The sequence below is a fragment of the Helianthus annuus genome, chromosome 2 (assembly GCF_002127325.2).
Source record: "Helianthus annuus cultivar XRQ/B chromosome 2, HanXRQr2.0-SUNRISE, whole genome shotgun sequence".
NCBI classification, from domain to species: domain Eukaryota; kingdom Viridiplantae; phylum Streptophyta; class Magnoliopsida; order Asterales; family Asteraceae; genus Helianthus; species Helianthus annuus.
The window spans coordinates 157,332,962-157,349,769 of record NC_035434.2 but is presented as its reverse complement, the minus strand read 5'-3'; the positions used below and the strand labels follow the sequence as shown (position 1 = coordinate 157,349,769).

Genomic DNA, 16,808 nt, shown 5'->3' with positions numbered 1-16,808 from the left:
AAGAGATGAATTTCTTATTGATATCACATACAAAATACATGAGCCACTATATATATAGGCTATAACATTAATACAAACATAAATATGACATGGGGGTTAGATATGTGGATAGTCACTAATAATGGATGCATTCATAACAGGTTTGTATTTTTTTAAATGTTATGCTTGTATTTTATTGGATGTAAAACAAATTCCTTATACACACTTTTACAAGTTCTAAGCATTCAAATTGACTTGTGAAGCGTAAGAAAGAGTTAAACCTAAAATTAAGAATGTAACACATACAAGGACTATAATAGGTTCATAAGTAAGTCTTGATTTTATAAACACAATGTATTCAAATTCAGTAAATATCCACAATTAAAATTGACTGGGTAAAACGCAAGTTAAAAAAATTAGATTATGTTACAAAGGTGCAAAAATAAACGGTTGGGATCTAAACCCATCCTGTTTTTGAACTCGGTTTGGACCGCCCGACCTGTAGGGCAGAAACAACCCGTAACCCTATACTCTAAAACCGGTTTGAACCTGGTCAAACCCGACTTGAATAGGTCAAAACCCGGTTCGAATCAGACCCTGTTTAGCTGAAACCCGATGTCGATCATTGTTGACCCAACCAACCCAGCTTTAACCCGACCCAATTTCAACTCGAACCGGTTTGGGCAAATAACCCAATTTGTGCACCTCTATTGGATAACAAGAAAGTAATGATACTATTGGGCCATGTGCAATGGACCTAAAGCCCATTAATTAAATTAAATCTCAAATTGGGCCATCAGCTAATCGTTAGCTTACTCCAGAACCACCATCACACACAATAGATCAAGAAGCTCTGTGGCTCTTAACTTCCAACAACTAAACAAGATCTACCGGAATCCGGTAACTGAGTTGACTCGTCCGAGTTTCCACCACCGTATCATGGCGGATCCGGCCTACTTTTCTCTCAGAAAAATGCTACTCGACGAGATCACGCCGGTCGTTATGGTTCTCCCTACGCCGCTAGTCGAACAACGATGCCAGAAAAACGGACTCTCCTTTGTTCAAATGCTCACTCCGTTCTCCGTTTTCAACAATATCGACGGTGAGAACGCACTAACGTATTCAATTTGATCGGTTTTGTGATTGTATGTTGTGTATGGAGGTTGATGATCGGCTGTGATGTGCGGTTTTGGTTGATTTCTAGGGTTTGGTAGTTGATTTAAGGAGTTAGGTTAAAATTAGGTTGAAATTGGATGTGATTTTGTAATTAGAGTAGCTGAATTTATCTGGATAGTGTTGGATGTTATGGCATTTGTTAATTGATCTTACTAGTTACCTGTTACTACTTCACTCGGCACCGAGTGTTTAACGATATTGACGGTGAGAAGGCACTAACGTATACAGTTTGGTTGGATCGGTTTTGTTATTGTATGTTGTGTACGGAGGTTGTGGATCGGTTGCGATGTGTTGTGTTGGTTGATTTTTAGGGTTTGGTAGCTGATTTAGGAGTTAGGTTAAAGTTAGGTTGACCTAGGGTCTAACGTTGTGATTTGAGTAGCTGAATTCATCTGGAATATGTTGGATGCTATGGCATTTGTTAGTTGATGTTACTGCTTCACTTGGATATTGTTTTCAGTCTACTGTGTGATTAAGTTGAGATGTGAATGTTTGAAATACAGGTTTAGTATATTGAGCAATCGTGTATAGGAAGAACTATTGTTTTATTAGGTGTTTATGTAATAACTAGATTCATTAAAACTTGAGACAAATGAAAGAACCAATTAAGTTAGTCACACTCGAATGATGATGATCGGTTGCGATATGCCATTTCGTTTAACTTTTAGGTTAAAGTTAGTTTGACCTAGATGCTGGGTGATACATTGGGAGTTAGAGTAGAAAAGAATGTAGAGGATGCCATTGATGTTATGGCATTTCTTAATAGATTTTACTGTTTACTTGAATATCGTTTCCGAACATTAATAATGCAAAGGAAGAACTTCAAAATGTAAACAATGTTTTATTAGGTGTTCATGTGATTCCAGATTCTTCAAACTTGAGGAAAAGACACCATTTAAGTTGGTTAAAAGATTGTTTAGTGAGTTAATTGTCTGCTTTCGGGTTCTCATAGGGGAGTGATTTTGGATACATATGGAGTAATTCATATCACCCCCATTTACTTCAAGAATTCAGATTTAGCCTGTTTGTTTACACAGTAAAGAACTGTTATTAAACACATTAGGTGATAGGGTCATAAGTTTATACTTTTTGTTGTTTTGCAGTTCCTGTTCGTACAGCAAGTGACCAACCCTACAGGCTTCAGAAGTTCAAGTTACGAATGTTCTATGCGTCAGATATTCGACAACCAAACATTGAGGTATTATTTTGTCTGTTTGCATTTTCAGTATATTCATGACATGTTACAAACTTACAATACCCTTGTAGCGTGACTTGTTTTATAGATAAGTTAGGCATGTAGAAGTGTTAGTTGTCTCTGAGATTAAACCTGCAAAGGAATTTGATAGTGAATATCACAATTAAGAAAAACGGTCCAAAAGGTTAGCAAAAATATAATAGTCTTCAGTATATCAAATTTTAGATACTTTAACTTTCACCTCTAATGGTCTGAAGAGGTTTGTAAGATTATATGTAAATGGTTACACACACACACACATATATCCAGGCTTGGCCGATTGTCCTAAAGTGCATATACAATAAGCGACCACAAACTTTTAGAGACTGTTGTTGATGGCATCGTATTATACAATTTTATCCCTTTAGGCTAAATATAAATTCATTATAATTTTCTATGCTCATGTTGGGGAAATTTGACAAAGCAATGTAACCTCAATTTTAGGTTTAAGAGTGGTTCAACATGCAAAAAACTAAAAAGCTAGGATACACAATCGGATACACCACCTTTTGAAAATTATAAAATACCACACAGACATAGTACTTTATATATATATATATATATATATATATATATATATATATATATGCTCTCACATGGAGTCACATAAAGCTAAACTAACACATGATGGATTTAAAGAAATATCCTTAAAATGTCTATTTGCAAATGTTTGATATTATATATATCACATTTGTAATTTCTTTGGTTAACCTTTTAGGCCCAGTTATCCATTATCTCTTATTCCCACTATTTTTATTATGTGACGTTCTCGCCCAAGCATGAGCTACATGTCTACAAATAAATCAATCATGTGTTATTTTTCTTTAGAGTAAAATGCCATTTTCGTCTATGAGGTTTGACCAGTTTTGTGACTTTCGTCAAAAGGTTTGTTTTTTCGCATCTGGATCCAAAAGGTTTGAAATCTTACCATTTTCATCCGACTCGTTAACTCCATCCATTTTCCTTTGTTGAATCAAGGGGTATTTCCGTCTTTTTTGTTAACTTAAAGGGAAATTTGGTCTTTTTCACTTTATGTACAAGCATTTAGCATAATGTACAAGTATTCAAAAGACCAAATTACCCTTTCAGGTAACCAAAAAAACCGAAAATTCCCCTGACTTAACGGAGAAAAATGGATGGAGTTAACGAGTCGGATGAAAATGGCAAGATTTAAAACCTTTTGGATCCAGATGCGAAAAAACAAACCTTTGGATGAAAGTCGCAAAACTGGTCAAACCTCAGGGATTTACTCTTTTCTATATGATAACTCGGTATGGTTTTCACTTCTCTGATAGTATTCTAATGAGATAGAATGGAATGTTATTTTTTATCTGGAACTTTTAAACAGTTCTCTCTTAAAAATGTGTTTTTTTTTACTCAAGTAGGTTACGAAGAAGCGTTTAGAACAGGTTATTGCTGATGCAGGAAACAACGAAGATTCCGAATTGTACTTAGATCCCTCATCTCTTGAAGCTAGGTCCACCTGTAAGTTTATCTACTGTTCTAATTAAACCATGTGAATCATTCTGACAACTCATATTTTTCCAAAGGCAATGCTACTTGCTTTTTTTATTTTAATTATTTATTTACCTATCGTTGCAGCTTCTGAACCTGAATTTGTACCAACATGGTTTCAACATTTCAATAAAGAGCTTGTACGCAGTGTATCCTTCTCAGATCATGAAGCCTTTGATCATCCTGTTGCTTGTAAGTTTTAACAATGCAATTTGAGCTTAACTTACAATTATATGGCTTAATTTATAATGAACGTGCAGGCCTTTTGGTTGTTTCATCAAATGATGAGGACCCCATCAGCAAGTTCATGGATCTTTTTAACAAGAACCAGTTGCCCCCACTTCTTAATGATGGTGCAATGGATCCAAAGATTCCAAAATATTATGTTTTGGTACACGATAACCAAGACGGATCCCCAGAGAGGTATCTTCACTTCTTAATGCCAGTTTTTTTTAATTATCAAAGAAACAGATTTATGTCATAATTTCATAATGCAAAATGACCGGTTCGGCTGCTAGCCCTAGGTGATGTTTACATATGTAATCAGAATTCACCATGAGAAAGGTTATGCATAATTTAAAATGATAATTTATAGGATTTTGACTTGCAGTCTTTATGACACAATCTATGCAGTTAATGCGGTAAAAAATCAGATATCGGTCAAGGACGGATATTTGAGATATAGGTGGGATATCGGTAATTTTAATATCATGCAGAATTTATATATATAGAGATAATTTTAATATCATGCCGAATTTATATATATAGTGAGAGAGAGAGAGAGCAATTTAACACTAACAATTCAGTATACTCTCCTACTAGCCTTTCGCAACTTGCAAAACGCTAACAATTGTAGCAAGTAGGAACTGATTAAGACTTAAACACTAACATTTAACACTAACAATTAATAATTAAGACTTAAAACGCTAATAGTAGCAATAAGAAGATAGAAGAATGGTAGAACTAAGAAGAAAGGTACTGACATCGGGAAAATCAGTGATATATCGGTCTAATATTAGTCAAATATCGGTCAATATCGCCAATAATATCAGTACCGATATTTGACACCGATATATTACATGGGGACTGATAATCGATATATCGGTGATATATCACCGATATTTACTGCATAGGACACAATACAATGATAAATCATATAAGCGTTGTTTTAGTGGCTTATCCATATCAGGACTGTGTTCAAAACGATACTTACCTTTTCCTTCAACTGTTTAAAGTATGGGTTGTCAAGTTGCTATAATAGAATTATAGAAGTCACTTTTAGTATCCTTTGCTTAGGTAGCCATATACAGCATTCCGCTTTTCGGTTGCCTCTTCATTAATACATCTATCAAATCATAAGATTGCGGTTTTTTATTGCATGTGGTTCAGAGCAACTAAGATATTGGCAGAAATGAGAAATACATTTGGGTCAAATGATTGTCGTTTACTTTGCATTAACTCTTCTCAAGGTCAATCAGTTGATCACCAACCGAATCCATGGGATCCTTATGTAAGTGCATTTCCAGTAATGCAATTTGTTTCCAAGTTCTCATAGATTTTGGAGTAAATTGCATTTTATGTCCTATAAGTTTGAGCCAAATTGCATGTGCTGTCCTTTAACTATTGAAATTACACTGGATGCGGCGTCCTTTTGCCCTAACCCAGTTATTTTTTTTATAAACTCTTAACACGTGCCACTCACATGAGGGTGTAATGGTCATTCTCACTTATTTTGTTGTTAATGTATATTCTTTTTAATTAATTTTGTCTTAGTTATTAAAATGAAAATGACCATTATGCGGTCAAATGAGTGGCACGCGTTAAGAGTTAGCAGAAAAGAATAACTTGTTTAGGGCAAAAAGACACCGTCCGATAAGAAACAGTAACATAAAGAACATCCGGTGTAATTTCGTTAGTTAAAGGACAACACCAACAATTTGGCTCAAACTTAAAGGATGTAAAATGCAATTTACTCTAGCTGTTGAGATAGTGATTTGTACTGGTAAGGATTATGAATGGGTTGCATTCTTTGGCAGGGGTCAAATGCATCACCTGGTCAACATCTTGGTTGTTTACTTAACAATGAGGATATGGATGAGGTATATTTTAAATAAAACCAGTTTTGTATTAGGGTTATCTCTGTTTGTTATTATGTTATATGACCTCTCTTCTACTTTATATCAATTGCAATAGTTAAGGAATTTTGTTCGTGATCTATCATCCAAAGATATAATTCCTAACATGGAGCAAAGGATCCGTGTTCTAAATCAGCAGGTTATTTTTATCTCTACTCAAACTTAGTTATATTGTTAAGAGTAAAATGCCATTTTCGTCCCTGAGGTTTGGCCAGTTTTGTGACTCTCATCCGAAGGTTTGTTTTTCTGCATCTGGATCCAAAAGGTTTGAAATCTTGCCATTTTCATCCGGCTCGTTAACTCCATTCATTTTTCTCCATTAAGTCAGGGGCATTTTCTTCTTTTTTTGTTAACTTAAAGGGCAATTCGGTCTTTTTCACTTTATGTAAAAAGACCGAATACCCCTGAAAAAGACTGAATTGCCCTTTAAGTTAACAAAAAAGACGGAAATACCCATGACTTAACGGAGAAAAATGGATGAAGTTAATGAGCTGGATGAAAATGGCAAGATTTCAAACCTTTTAGATCCAGACGCGGAAAAACAAACATTTGGACAAAAGTTGCATAATTTGCCAAACCTCAGGGACGAATATGGCATTTTACTTGATTCTTAATTTTGAATATGGACTCATCTTACTTTTGTATCCTATTACAGGTCTCAGCAACGAGAAAAGGTTTTAGAAACCAAATAAAAAATTTATGGTGGAGAAAAGGGAAAGAGGATACTCCAGAGGTTCAAAGTGTTAACATGTATGTTTGGCATGTGTATTTTATGGTTTTACCTTAAACATTGTAAACTTCCTTATGTTCTAATTTAGTTTCTCTAATGATGTTTGAAGGTACACCTTTAACTCCATTGAATCTCAAATAAGGGTTTTGGGTGATTATGCATTCATGTTACGAGATTATGAACTTGCTTTGTCAAATTACCGCCTGCTATCCACTGATTACAAGCTCGACAAAGCATGGAAACGATATGCTGGTGTACAGGTAACTATAGCCATTCATGTCTTGTTTTGAAAGTAAACTATTAGACGAAAGTTCATGCATTAACATTAGATATCTATATACTTACTATATATAATGCATAAGACAAGGGCATTTTAAGATACCCAAAAGTTAAAAACTTTTTTTTTGCTTTAATGTCATGCATAAGGTACAACCTAAAATGAGGGTAAATTGGTCTTTCAAACACCAGTTACACTTTATCCGCTCATCTTAATACTTTAATTCTCTAATCTTTAACACAGTTATAGATTATTAGTTAGTAGTTACACTTTATCCCCTGATAAATTCTCTAATCTTTAACACAGTTATAGATTATTAGTTAGTAGTTACACTTTATCCCCTGATAAAAAAAACTAACTACCCCCAGGATTTTTAAAGGATCATAATTTTTTTGTATGTTAATATTTAAAAAAAAATTACACCATAAGAACGACTATTTTATTCTCTTTAATTGGAGTATAGCATTGCTGTTTTTTTAATTAAAAAATATGATATGTTTTGTGCTTAACAATGTCTAAGGGTGAGCAATAACTGAATCATTAACCGAACCGAAATTAACCAAAAATTGAATTAACTGAAAACCAATTAACCGAAACCCGAATTAACCCAAATCGGTTATGGATTACACTCGTTCAACCAAAATTAACCGAACCATTCATATTTTCGTATATTTCTAGCCATAGTCACATAATTGCTAGGCAAGCCACGATCTACAATCCAGGTTGTCTGTACCAAATAGCGGTACGAACGTGTTCTAGGAACGCTTCAAATCGCGAATTCGGCATTAAAGTTAGTGTTCCCAACAACTAACGTCGTACCTGTTGATTTAGTGATCATGAATTGCTAATTTGCGAAACACCTTTCGTTATTAAACGGGAACATTGAACTCAATTAATTGTTCGATTAATCGATTGGAAAGTCGCCGGATGCGGAGAGGATGAACGGAAAGCAAGAACAGCGGCAATTTCTGCCGGCCAGGAAGAGCAGCGGCGTGTTCTTGCATTTAAGCCTTCTAGGGTTTAAATGACTTTAGGTGTTTTAACATTTAACCCCTCTATATTTCACTAGTTCACATTTAATCCCTAAAACTTGTAAACTTTGTATAAAAAGTGTAAAATTAGTTTGTGTATTTTAACATTTAACCCCCTCTATCTTTACAAGTTTACATTTTCTCCTAAAACTTATAAATTTATAAAAATAGCACAAAGCTTAACCGGTACATCGTACCGGAGCGATCCGAAATGAGCCTACCCCCACTCGTACCGAATTTTAGAGACCTTGCAAATTGCGATCACGGTCCACGTTCCCGTACCGCGAACCATGTGACTATGTTTCTAGCTTTTATACCTTTAGTTCATGTATTTCATATTTTATACCTCCATTTTATGTATTTATACTTTCATTTCATGTATTTATACACCCATTCAATGTATTTATAGCTCAATTTCATGTATTTCTAAGCAAAAGTTTAAGCCTAAGTTTGGTTTTGGATATAACCGAAATTAAACGAATCAAACCTTAAACCGTCAATCTAACTGAATAAACCAAACTGATTAACCGAAAACCGATTGGTTAATAAAATAGACTAATCGATGACTTCAGTTGAGGTTGAAGATAACAACCGAATAACGCACACTCTAGCAGTGTCCGTGTTTCCCACCGCATCACGCGGGCACTCTTCTAGTATGTATTATAGTTATGGTATCATCGTAGCTCATGATTTGGAGTTGTAAAAATACAACGAATTAATTTAACTGGATGTTTTTAATCTAACACAAACAATAGATATAATCAGAAAGTAGTGTGAACTGGATAATTTACCTGGTTTAGCGTGATCTTCAGTACGCCTTTTAAACGTAAGCTCTATGTGCTTTTCATTCATTTTGGCTTGGGCGGTATATTTGTGTCTGACTTAGACATTACGTCTGCTTGTTATTGTCTTCATTTTTATTTATCTTGTTGCATTTCTGCTAGTTAAGCCCGATTTAATTCCTTGATGCATCATTTTAAAACGGCTTGCATGCCTTAATCCTCCTTTTCTCCCTGATTGCAGGAAATGATGGGATTGACATATTTCATGTTGAACCAATCAAAAAAGGATGCCGAGTATTGCATGGAAAATGCCTTTACCACGTATTTAGTGCGTTTGGGAATTCTTTATAAATATATATATTTTTATTTTGTTCTCTGTATCTCCAATTTAGTAAATGTGTTTATTATACAGAGAATAGGGACATCAGGTAAGGGAAATGCCACACGATGTGGTCTTTGGTGGGTTGAAATGTTGAAGACAAGTAGTCAGTATAAAGATGCTGCTGGTGTTTACTTCCGTATCTCTGGTGAGGTAATGGTCAGTTCAGTTCTCTTTCGTGGACACGCATTATTTTATATATATGTGTGTGTGTGTGTGTGTGTTTTACTTTTTAGTAAAAACTGTATATTGTACAGGAACCACTTCACTCAGCTGTAATGCTTGAGCAAGCATCTTACTGCTATCTTCTAGCCAAACCATCCATGTTACGGAAGTATGGATTTCATCTCATTCTTTCTGGTGATCTGTACAACAAATGTGATCAGGTACTTTCAGTGTTGAAATAGTCTTCTTTAGATATAATCGATACACTGCTGAATACATGAAAGTTTTCTTAGTAAATATTTTATTGCGAATAAAAGGTAATCTTTTATTAAAGTGTAAAATGCCATTTTTATCCCTGAGGTTTGGCCAGTTTTGCGATTTTCGTCCAAAGGTTTGTTTTTCGGCATCTGGATCCAAAAGGTTTAAAATCTTGCCATTTTCATCCGGCTCGTTAACTCCATCCATTTTTCTCCGTTAAGTCAGTGGTATTTTCATCTTTTTTGTTAACTTAAAGGGCAATTCGGTTTTTTGAATACTTGTACATTATGCTAAAATCTAAATGCTTGTACATAAAGTGAAAAAGACCGAATTACCTTTTAAGTTAACAAAAAAGACGGAAATACCCGACTTAATGGGGAAAAATGGATGGAGTTAACGAGTTAGATGAAAATGGCAAGATTTCAAACCTTTTGGATCCACATGCGGAAAAACAAACCTTTGGACGAAAGTCGCAAAACTGGCCAAACCTCAGAGACGAAAATGACATTTTACTCTTTATTAAAACTTTGCATTTATTTTGGGATGAAAAGGTAATCTCTCACTTGACATCAATAAAGTTTTATATGAACTACAATTCATAGCATGAACTACAATTCATAGCGTGTGCATGTTAGTAGTTTATCTTCCATTGCGTGTATAATGTTTCTATTAAACACTAGTAGTTTGTTTGACATCAAAAGGGGCACACTTAGTAAAACTAAAACCACACGAACATTTCATGTTTGTTTTCTCTCACAAATTCTGCCTTATTATATCAGATAAAACATGCAATTCGTGCATACAGAAATGCACTGTCCGTATTTAAAGGAACAACATGGAGCCATATTCATGATCATGTTCATTACCAGATAGGAAAGTAAGTTCTAAAGGGTTTGCAAAGATGCATCTCAACGTGCTTATTATATTTAGATAAAATAAGCTAAAGTTTTTAATTTTTAATTATACTATCTTTACAGGTGGTATGCTTTTCTTGGAAGGTTTGATGTGGCCATGAAACATATGCTGGAAATATTGGCTTGTAGCCATCAATCAAACGCAATGCAAGAGTTATTTATGCGGGATTTTTTTCAGATTTTAGAGGTTATCCTTGTTGATTGACTCGTATTCTTACCGTTAACTCGTTAAGCTGTTTATCTACTATATATTTATGTTCTCCTGTTATGTTTAATGTAGAAAACAGGAAAAACGTACAATATTTCCCGACTTCAGCTGCCGATTGTTAATATCTCTTCCCTCAGCATTGTTTCTGAAGATCATCGAACTTATGGATCACCTGCTGCTGTAAGTTAATGCACACTTATGGATCCGTAACCATGTTATCATTTCAATGCGATATTTTATTCGTTTGTTTGCGGGATCTGTGTTTTTGTTTATTGATGGCTTTGAGCTGAGTTGTTTATCTTTTGCTGTTCTTCATGCCAGGTCAGCGTTAAAGAAAGTGTTTGGCAGTCTTTGGAAGAAGAGATGGTTCCGTCTTTATCGAATGCCAAAACTACATGGTTGGATTTACAGTCAAAGCTTCTACCAACGAAGCTTAAACAGTCAAATGTCTGTGTGGCAGGAGGTATGAAGGTGGACTGTACTTTGTAGTTTGTAATTGTAAATTATGGTTGTATACGATAAATAATTCTTGGAGTAAAATGCCAGTTTCGTCCTTGAGGTTTGGCTACTTTTGCGACTTTCGTACCCAAAGGTTTGTTTTTCCGCATCTGTATCCAAAAGGTTTAAAATCTTGTCATTTTCATCCAACTCGTTAACTCCATCCATTTTTTAACGTTAAGTCAGGAGTATTTTCGTCTTTTTAGACATTTTTGTGATGATTAAAGGGTTTGGGTGGGGAGAAAATCAACAGAGGTGGATCTTTATTTCTTATAGTGTTTTTATTTTAATAAAACATGTCTAAAAGACGGAAATGCCCCTCATTTAATGGAGTTAACAAGTTGGATGAAAAAGGCAAGATTTCAAACCTTTTGGATCCAGATGCAGAAAAACAAACCTTTGGACGAAAGTTGCAAAAGTGGCCAAACCTCAGGGACGAAAATGACATTTTACTCTAATTCGTATAATATTGATATGTGCCATTGGTCATAATCTTTGTTTTGAATCTCAACAAAGTTGCCAAACTCTTGTTTCTTATCTGTTATGTATACATGCTCTAACATTTATGTTTTTTTTTATTTGCAGAAGCACTTAAGGTGGAAATTTCTTTCAGAAACCCTCTTCAATTATCTATTCCCATTTATAATGTTACCTTAATGTGCGAGTATTCAGAAAACGAGACACCCCCTGGTATGTTATAACTTGTAATTCCTAAAAAGGTTGGCTAAATTGGGAACATGTCAAATGGGTCAAACAGGTTGAAAGTCAACAAATGTCTTTTCTTAAGCATACAGCCATTAAATGTTCTTAATGCGTTTTTTGCTGTATTAACACTGTCATTTATAATCATAATTAATGCGTCTATGATTGATTAAAAATTTACAAAAGACGTAAAAAGTGATTGCGGGTCAACTCAACCTGGCCCTGCTGGCTTTGACCCACACTATAATACATACACTTCAAAAGTTGATGACCGTTTCGTTGGTCAGATGCAAACAGCTCGTCTTCTGTAAATCAAGGTGTTGAAGATGGGAAAAAAGCAACTGGCAGGTATACTATTATTGCAGTACTCACTACATCAAATTTCCACTGGTAATGTATTATTATTACTACTATTATTGTTTTATCTTTTTTTTTCTTTTGTGATTTCAGGGAGTCCAACTCTGACACGTCTCTTTTTACATTATCTAAAGTTGACATAACACTGGAAGGTGGTGAAACGACAGTGGTGAGTTTACGGTTTTACAGTGTTATCTTAAATTTATTGGCCACTTGATTATTGTTTATAGATCATGCATGCAACAAAAGTCGACGGTTTTACTACACTTTTTTACCTGATCATTTAACATTCATATCATTTTATTCAATCCTTTATTTACAGGTTATTTTCTTTTATGTAGTTAACATGTATTTGTATTTGTATTATATTTCGTATTTTAATGACAGGCTCAGCTAAGTGTTATTCCTAGAAAAGAAGGCCTTCTAAGAGTAACCGGTGTGAGTTGGAAACTTTCCGATTCAATGGTTGGCTTTTACACTTTCGATCCAGACTTGATAACGAAAAAATTGTCGAAACAAAAAAGGAAAGCCAAGCAGAACGCCAATAAACTTGAGTTTTTGGTCATCAAGGTTTTTGCATTTTCTTTCTTATTTGTTCTTCAGGGTGGCTTTCTGTTTAATTTTGGTCAGTAATATTTTTGATTTTTTTTTAAATCATTCTCTAACCGTTTCCTAAATATGCAATTTTCTTTCAGAGCCTACCCAGACTTGAGGGTGCTATTAATAATCTTCCCAGTACGGTTTATGCTGGAAATTTACATCGTTTATCACTTGAACTGAGAAACTCATCAGAGATTCCTGTGAAGGTATGCCTGAATATTAGCAACAAATTTCACTTTGTTTACATGCAAATGTCACGAACGGGTACATTAATCTTTTTTATTTTTGTTCCATTAAGTAGTGAACTTAATTTTTTTCCATAAGCTTAGAATCAATTAAAATACAGTCATTAGTCATTGAGCTTCTCACAGGTTACATGTTTCCATCATGGTTGTAAAATCACGCCTAGCCTCCGGTTAATTGCTAGGCGGTCAACGGTGGTCAAATCCGGTCCTAATCGGCCACAAACTGGTGGCAGTCTAGCGATTTCTGGCCAAAACCTGTAAACTAAATTCCGGCCAGATTCCGGCCAAAACCTGTAAATTCTGACAATTAATCTTATCTACTTCAAAATATGGGTTGAAGAAGGTGTTCAAACATGTCTACTTAAAAAATTTACATATAAAAATGTGTGTATATACAAATATAAAACTAAAAATTACAGATAAATTCCTAATCTGATTAATCCCAATTAATCGCTATTTGGTACCCCACCGGCCAACTAGCGCCTAGCGATTCTTACAACACTGGTTTCCGTTAACTTTTTGATATAATGAAATGGTTAATTGGTTATGTTCTTTAGCTTCTTAAAATTTCAATGGTATTTGCATCTGACAACAGAATTTAAAGATGAAGATTAGTCATCCTAGATTTCTAAACATAGGAAATCCCGAAGTATTGGATGTGAATTTTCCATCTTGTCTGGAGAAGAAACAATCCTATGCACATAAAGATGCAGATCTTGACGTCACTAAACAATCAGAAACCGTATTCCATTTCCCCAAGGTCAAAGTCATTAATTGATTTCACATACTATAGCTTAAACAGTGACCACTTATGACTTATTTTATTCTCCCTTCACTTGCAGGATGTAGTTATTAATAACGGAACTCCCTTTCTTTTGCCACTTTGGTTTCGGGCTGCTACACCGGGAAACGTGTCATTGTATCTCACAATATATTATGAAATTGAAGACAAATCTACTACTATGCGATATCGCACTTTGCGTACAAATCATATGTTAGAGGTATCTCTTGTATATTTTTCCAAAAAAAGTTATCTATATAAACTAGTGAGTTACACCCGCGCTCCGCAGCGGGTTCAAAACGTGGATGATAATAAGCAAATCGCGAGAGTTAAAGTTGTTTGATGTTTTAGTTAAAGGGGGCTAAACATGTCATTATTAAAGTTGACGGGCTAAAGTTGTTTATTGTAAAGTTGAGGGGCTAAAGTTGTTTAGTTAAGGGGCTAAACATGTCATTATTAAAGTTGGGAGGCTAAACATGTCATTATTAAAGTTGAGGGGCTAAAGTTTATTAATAAACTTGAGGGGCTAAAGCTGTTTTAGTTAAGGGGCTAAACATGTCATTACCAAAGTTGAGGGGTTAAATATGACATTATTTAAGTTGAAGGGCTAAAGTTGGTTGATGTGACAAAATAGCATATATGAGAGGCTAAACATGTCGTTATTAAAGTTGAGGTGCTAAAGTTGTTTATTAATAAAATTGAGAGGCTAAAGTTGTTTATTAATAAAATTGAGGGGCTAAAGTTGTTTTAGTTAAGGGGCTAAACATGTCATTACCAAAGTTGAGGGGTTAGTTATGTCATTATTAAAGTTGAGGAGCTAAAGTTGGTTAATGCCAAAGTTGAGAGGCCAAAGTTAGTTGATGTGACAAAATAACATTTGTATAGTATATATAATATAAGTTGTATAATTGAATAATATTGATATATATATAAAATGGTTTACAGGTGCTACCATCTTTAGATGTGTCATTTTTTATCAACCCGAGTTCTTCACGGTTACAAGAATACGTTGTGCGAATGGATATTATTAACCGAACAAGTTTGAGAAATTTTAAGCTTCATCAACTATCATCCGTTGGGAATGAATGGAAAATCTCTTTAATCGAATCACTTAATCACATTTTCCCTTCGGGAATCTTGGTACCCGGTCAAGCTCTTACGTGCTTTCTTAAACTCAAGGTGGGTCTCACAAAAATCTACATATTTAATATTTATTACTTTTTATTTCCTAAATATTTTTCATGACTACTATTGTTGCTCGCTACAGAATGTGAAGACATCAGAAACTGACACTGAAACAGATGTTTGGTTGGGTGATGTCAGCAATGAAGCGGTTTTCGATACGCAACGCGCTCCACTTGTTAATTTTCATCATTATGAACGTTTGCATCAGAAAACAGCACATCAGGTTGAATAATAATTTACCGTATAATTATATTACAGAAATTAGTTATCTTTTTTATTTTTTTCTGACGCAATTACTTTTTTCATCGCTGTATCAGGAAAATCAAAGCACGGTAGATTTCATGTTGATATCCAGAATGGAGGAAAGTGAAAATGTTCCTTCTGATGTTCCTACCCCTCCGCAAATCTTTTCCCACCACGCCTGTCATTGCAGGCAAGTCGACTTAAATCTATCACATTGCTTATTGAGTAAAATGTCATTTCGTTTGCGACTTTCGTCCAAAGGTTTGTTTTTCACCTTTGGACGAAAGTCGCAAAACTAGCCAAACCTCAGGGACGAGAATGGCATTTTACTCTTGCTTATTTTACTTACCGAATAGCATTTCTCCCGTTTTGCAGTGTTTCAACCAAGAGACCAATATGGTGGTTACTAGATGGTCCGCGTGTCAACCACTACAGCTTCTCTAATTCCTTCTGTGAAACAAAACTCAAAATGACAATTCACAACTCTTCATCTTTTGTCGCTTCCGTTCGCATCAACACGTTCGATTCCCCACCCGGCGGTTCCCCATCGGGGAACAAAATCGGTTGGCACGATATGTCAACTCCACCGTCTTTAGACGATGCAACCGGTGGCAGAAAGCTACTGGAGTCGGTCCCACCTTTTATTTGGTCCGGGTCAAGTACAACCCGGGTCAAACTTGAGCCCAATGCCACCACAGAAATCTCTCTTCTGGTCACGACTTTTGCACCCGGTACTTATGATCTTTCTAACTACACGTTAAACTGGAATCTTTTAGACTCGAGTGATTCCGAGGAAAAAGAAGGGGTGTGCTATGGGCGTCCGTTTTATTTGACCATATTGGGTGAGGAATGAAATGAGCATATTTTTGTTTTGATTTTTGTGAAATTAACCGGGATCTTGTGTACTAATTCAGTTGTAAATTTTGTTGTTACAAATGTGTTTATAGAACAAAATAGGGAAGATTGATGGGAAATGGAGATTTATTTTTGTTCACAGGTTAATAAGAACAATGGGATGATGGTTCATAGTTTACTTGATTCTGTCAGTTGCAAATTCATAGTTTTCAAAGGACTACAATACAGATTTTTATATTTTTAAGTTTATGTAACAGAAAAATGTTACTCTACTATCGAAAAGGAAATGAACATTTACCTGTAGATCAAATAAACAATCTAACTTTGATATTATGGTATCAACCAAGTATTTGGGTATAGATTTGATGATCCAAATTGTAACATATACTTCGTATTAGTTGATTACTTATCCGCGTGTACCCACTGAACTGACATAGTATGCAAAAGGCTACTCTATGTTGGTCTGCTTAGACGAGTTTGGTCGCCATACACGAATCATAAGATGACCTTTTAAGTCCCAAAAGATCTTCCTTGCTTATTATCAAAAGCTGATAGCACT

At 34.9% G+C, this 16,808-nt stretch overlaps 1 protein-coding gene across 2 annotated transcripts; it reads left to right on the top strand.

The window, feature by feature from the left end:
* Positions 1 to 798: 798 nt before the first annotated feature.
* On the top strand, positions 799 to 16,427 carry LOC110925309 (trafficking protein particle complex subunit 8). 2 transcript variants are annotated; one of them, XM_022169265.2, is made up of 28 exons: positions 799 to 1,081; positions 2,259 to 2,353; positions 3,775 to 3,874; positions 3,992 to 4,096; positions 4,165 to 4,327; positions 5,294 to 5,414; positions 5,941 to 6,003; positions 6,098 to 6,178; positions 6,695 to 6,789; positions 6,879 to 7,029; positions 9,101 to 9,187; positions 9,272 to 9,397; positions 9,496 to 9,624; positions 10,441 to 10,538; positions 10,639 to 10,762; positions 10,856 to 10,963; positions 11,105 to 11,246; positions 11,867 to 11,971; positions 12,271 to 12,331; positions 12,434 to 12,509; positions 12,728 to 12,910; positions 13,036 to 13,146; positions 13,781 to 13,945; positions 14,028 to 14,186; positions 14,912 to 15,145; positions 15,234 to 15,374; positions 15,469 to 15,584; positions 15,770 to 16,427. In XM_022169265.2, exons 1-28 carry the CDS (start codon positions 919 to 921, stop codon positions 16,245 to 16,247), a joined length of 3,780 nt encoding a protein of 1,259 aa, XP_022024957.1. In that variant the 5' UTR covers positions 799 to 918; the 3' UTR covers positions 16,248 to 16,427. The 2 variants fall into 2 exon arrangements, with proteins under 2 accessions (XP_022024957.1, XP_022024964.1); XM_022169272.2 differs by having other exon boundaries at positions 821 to 1,081; positions 9,272 to 9,391.
* Positions 16,428 to 16,808: the final 381 nt, after the last annotated feature.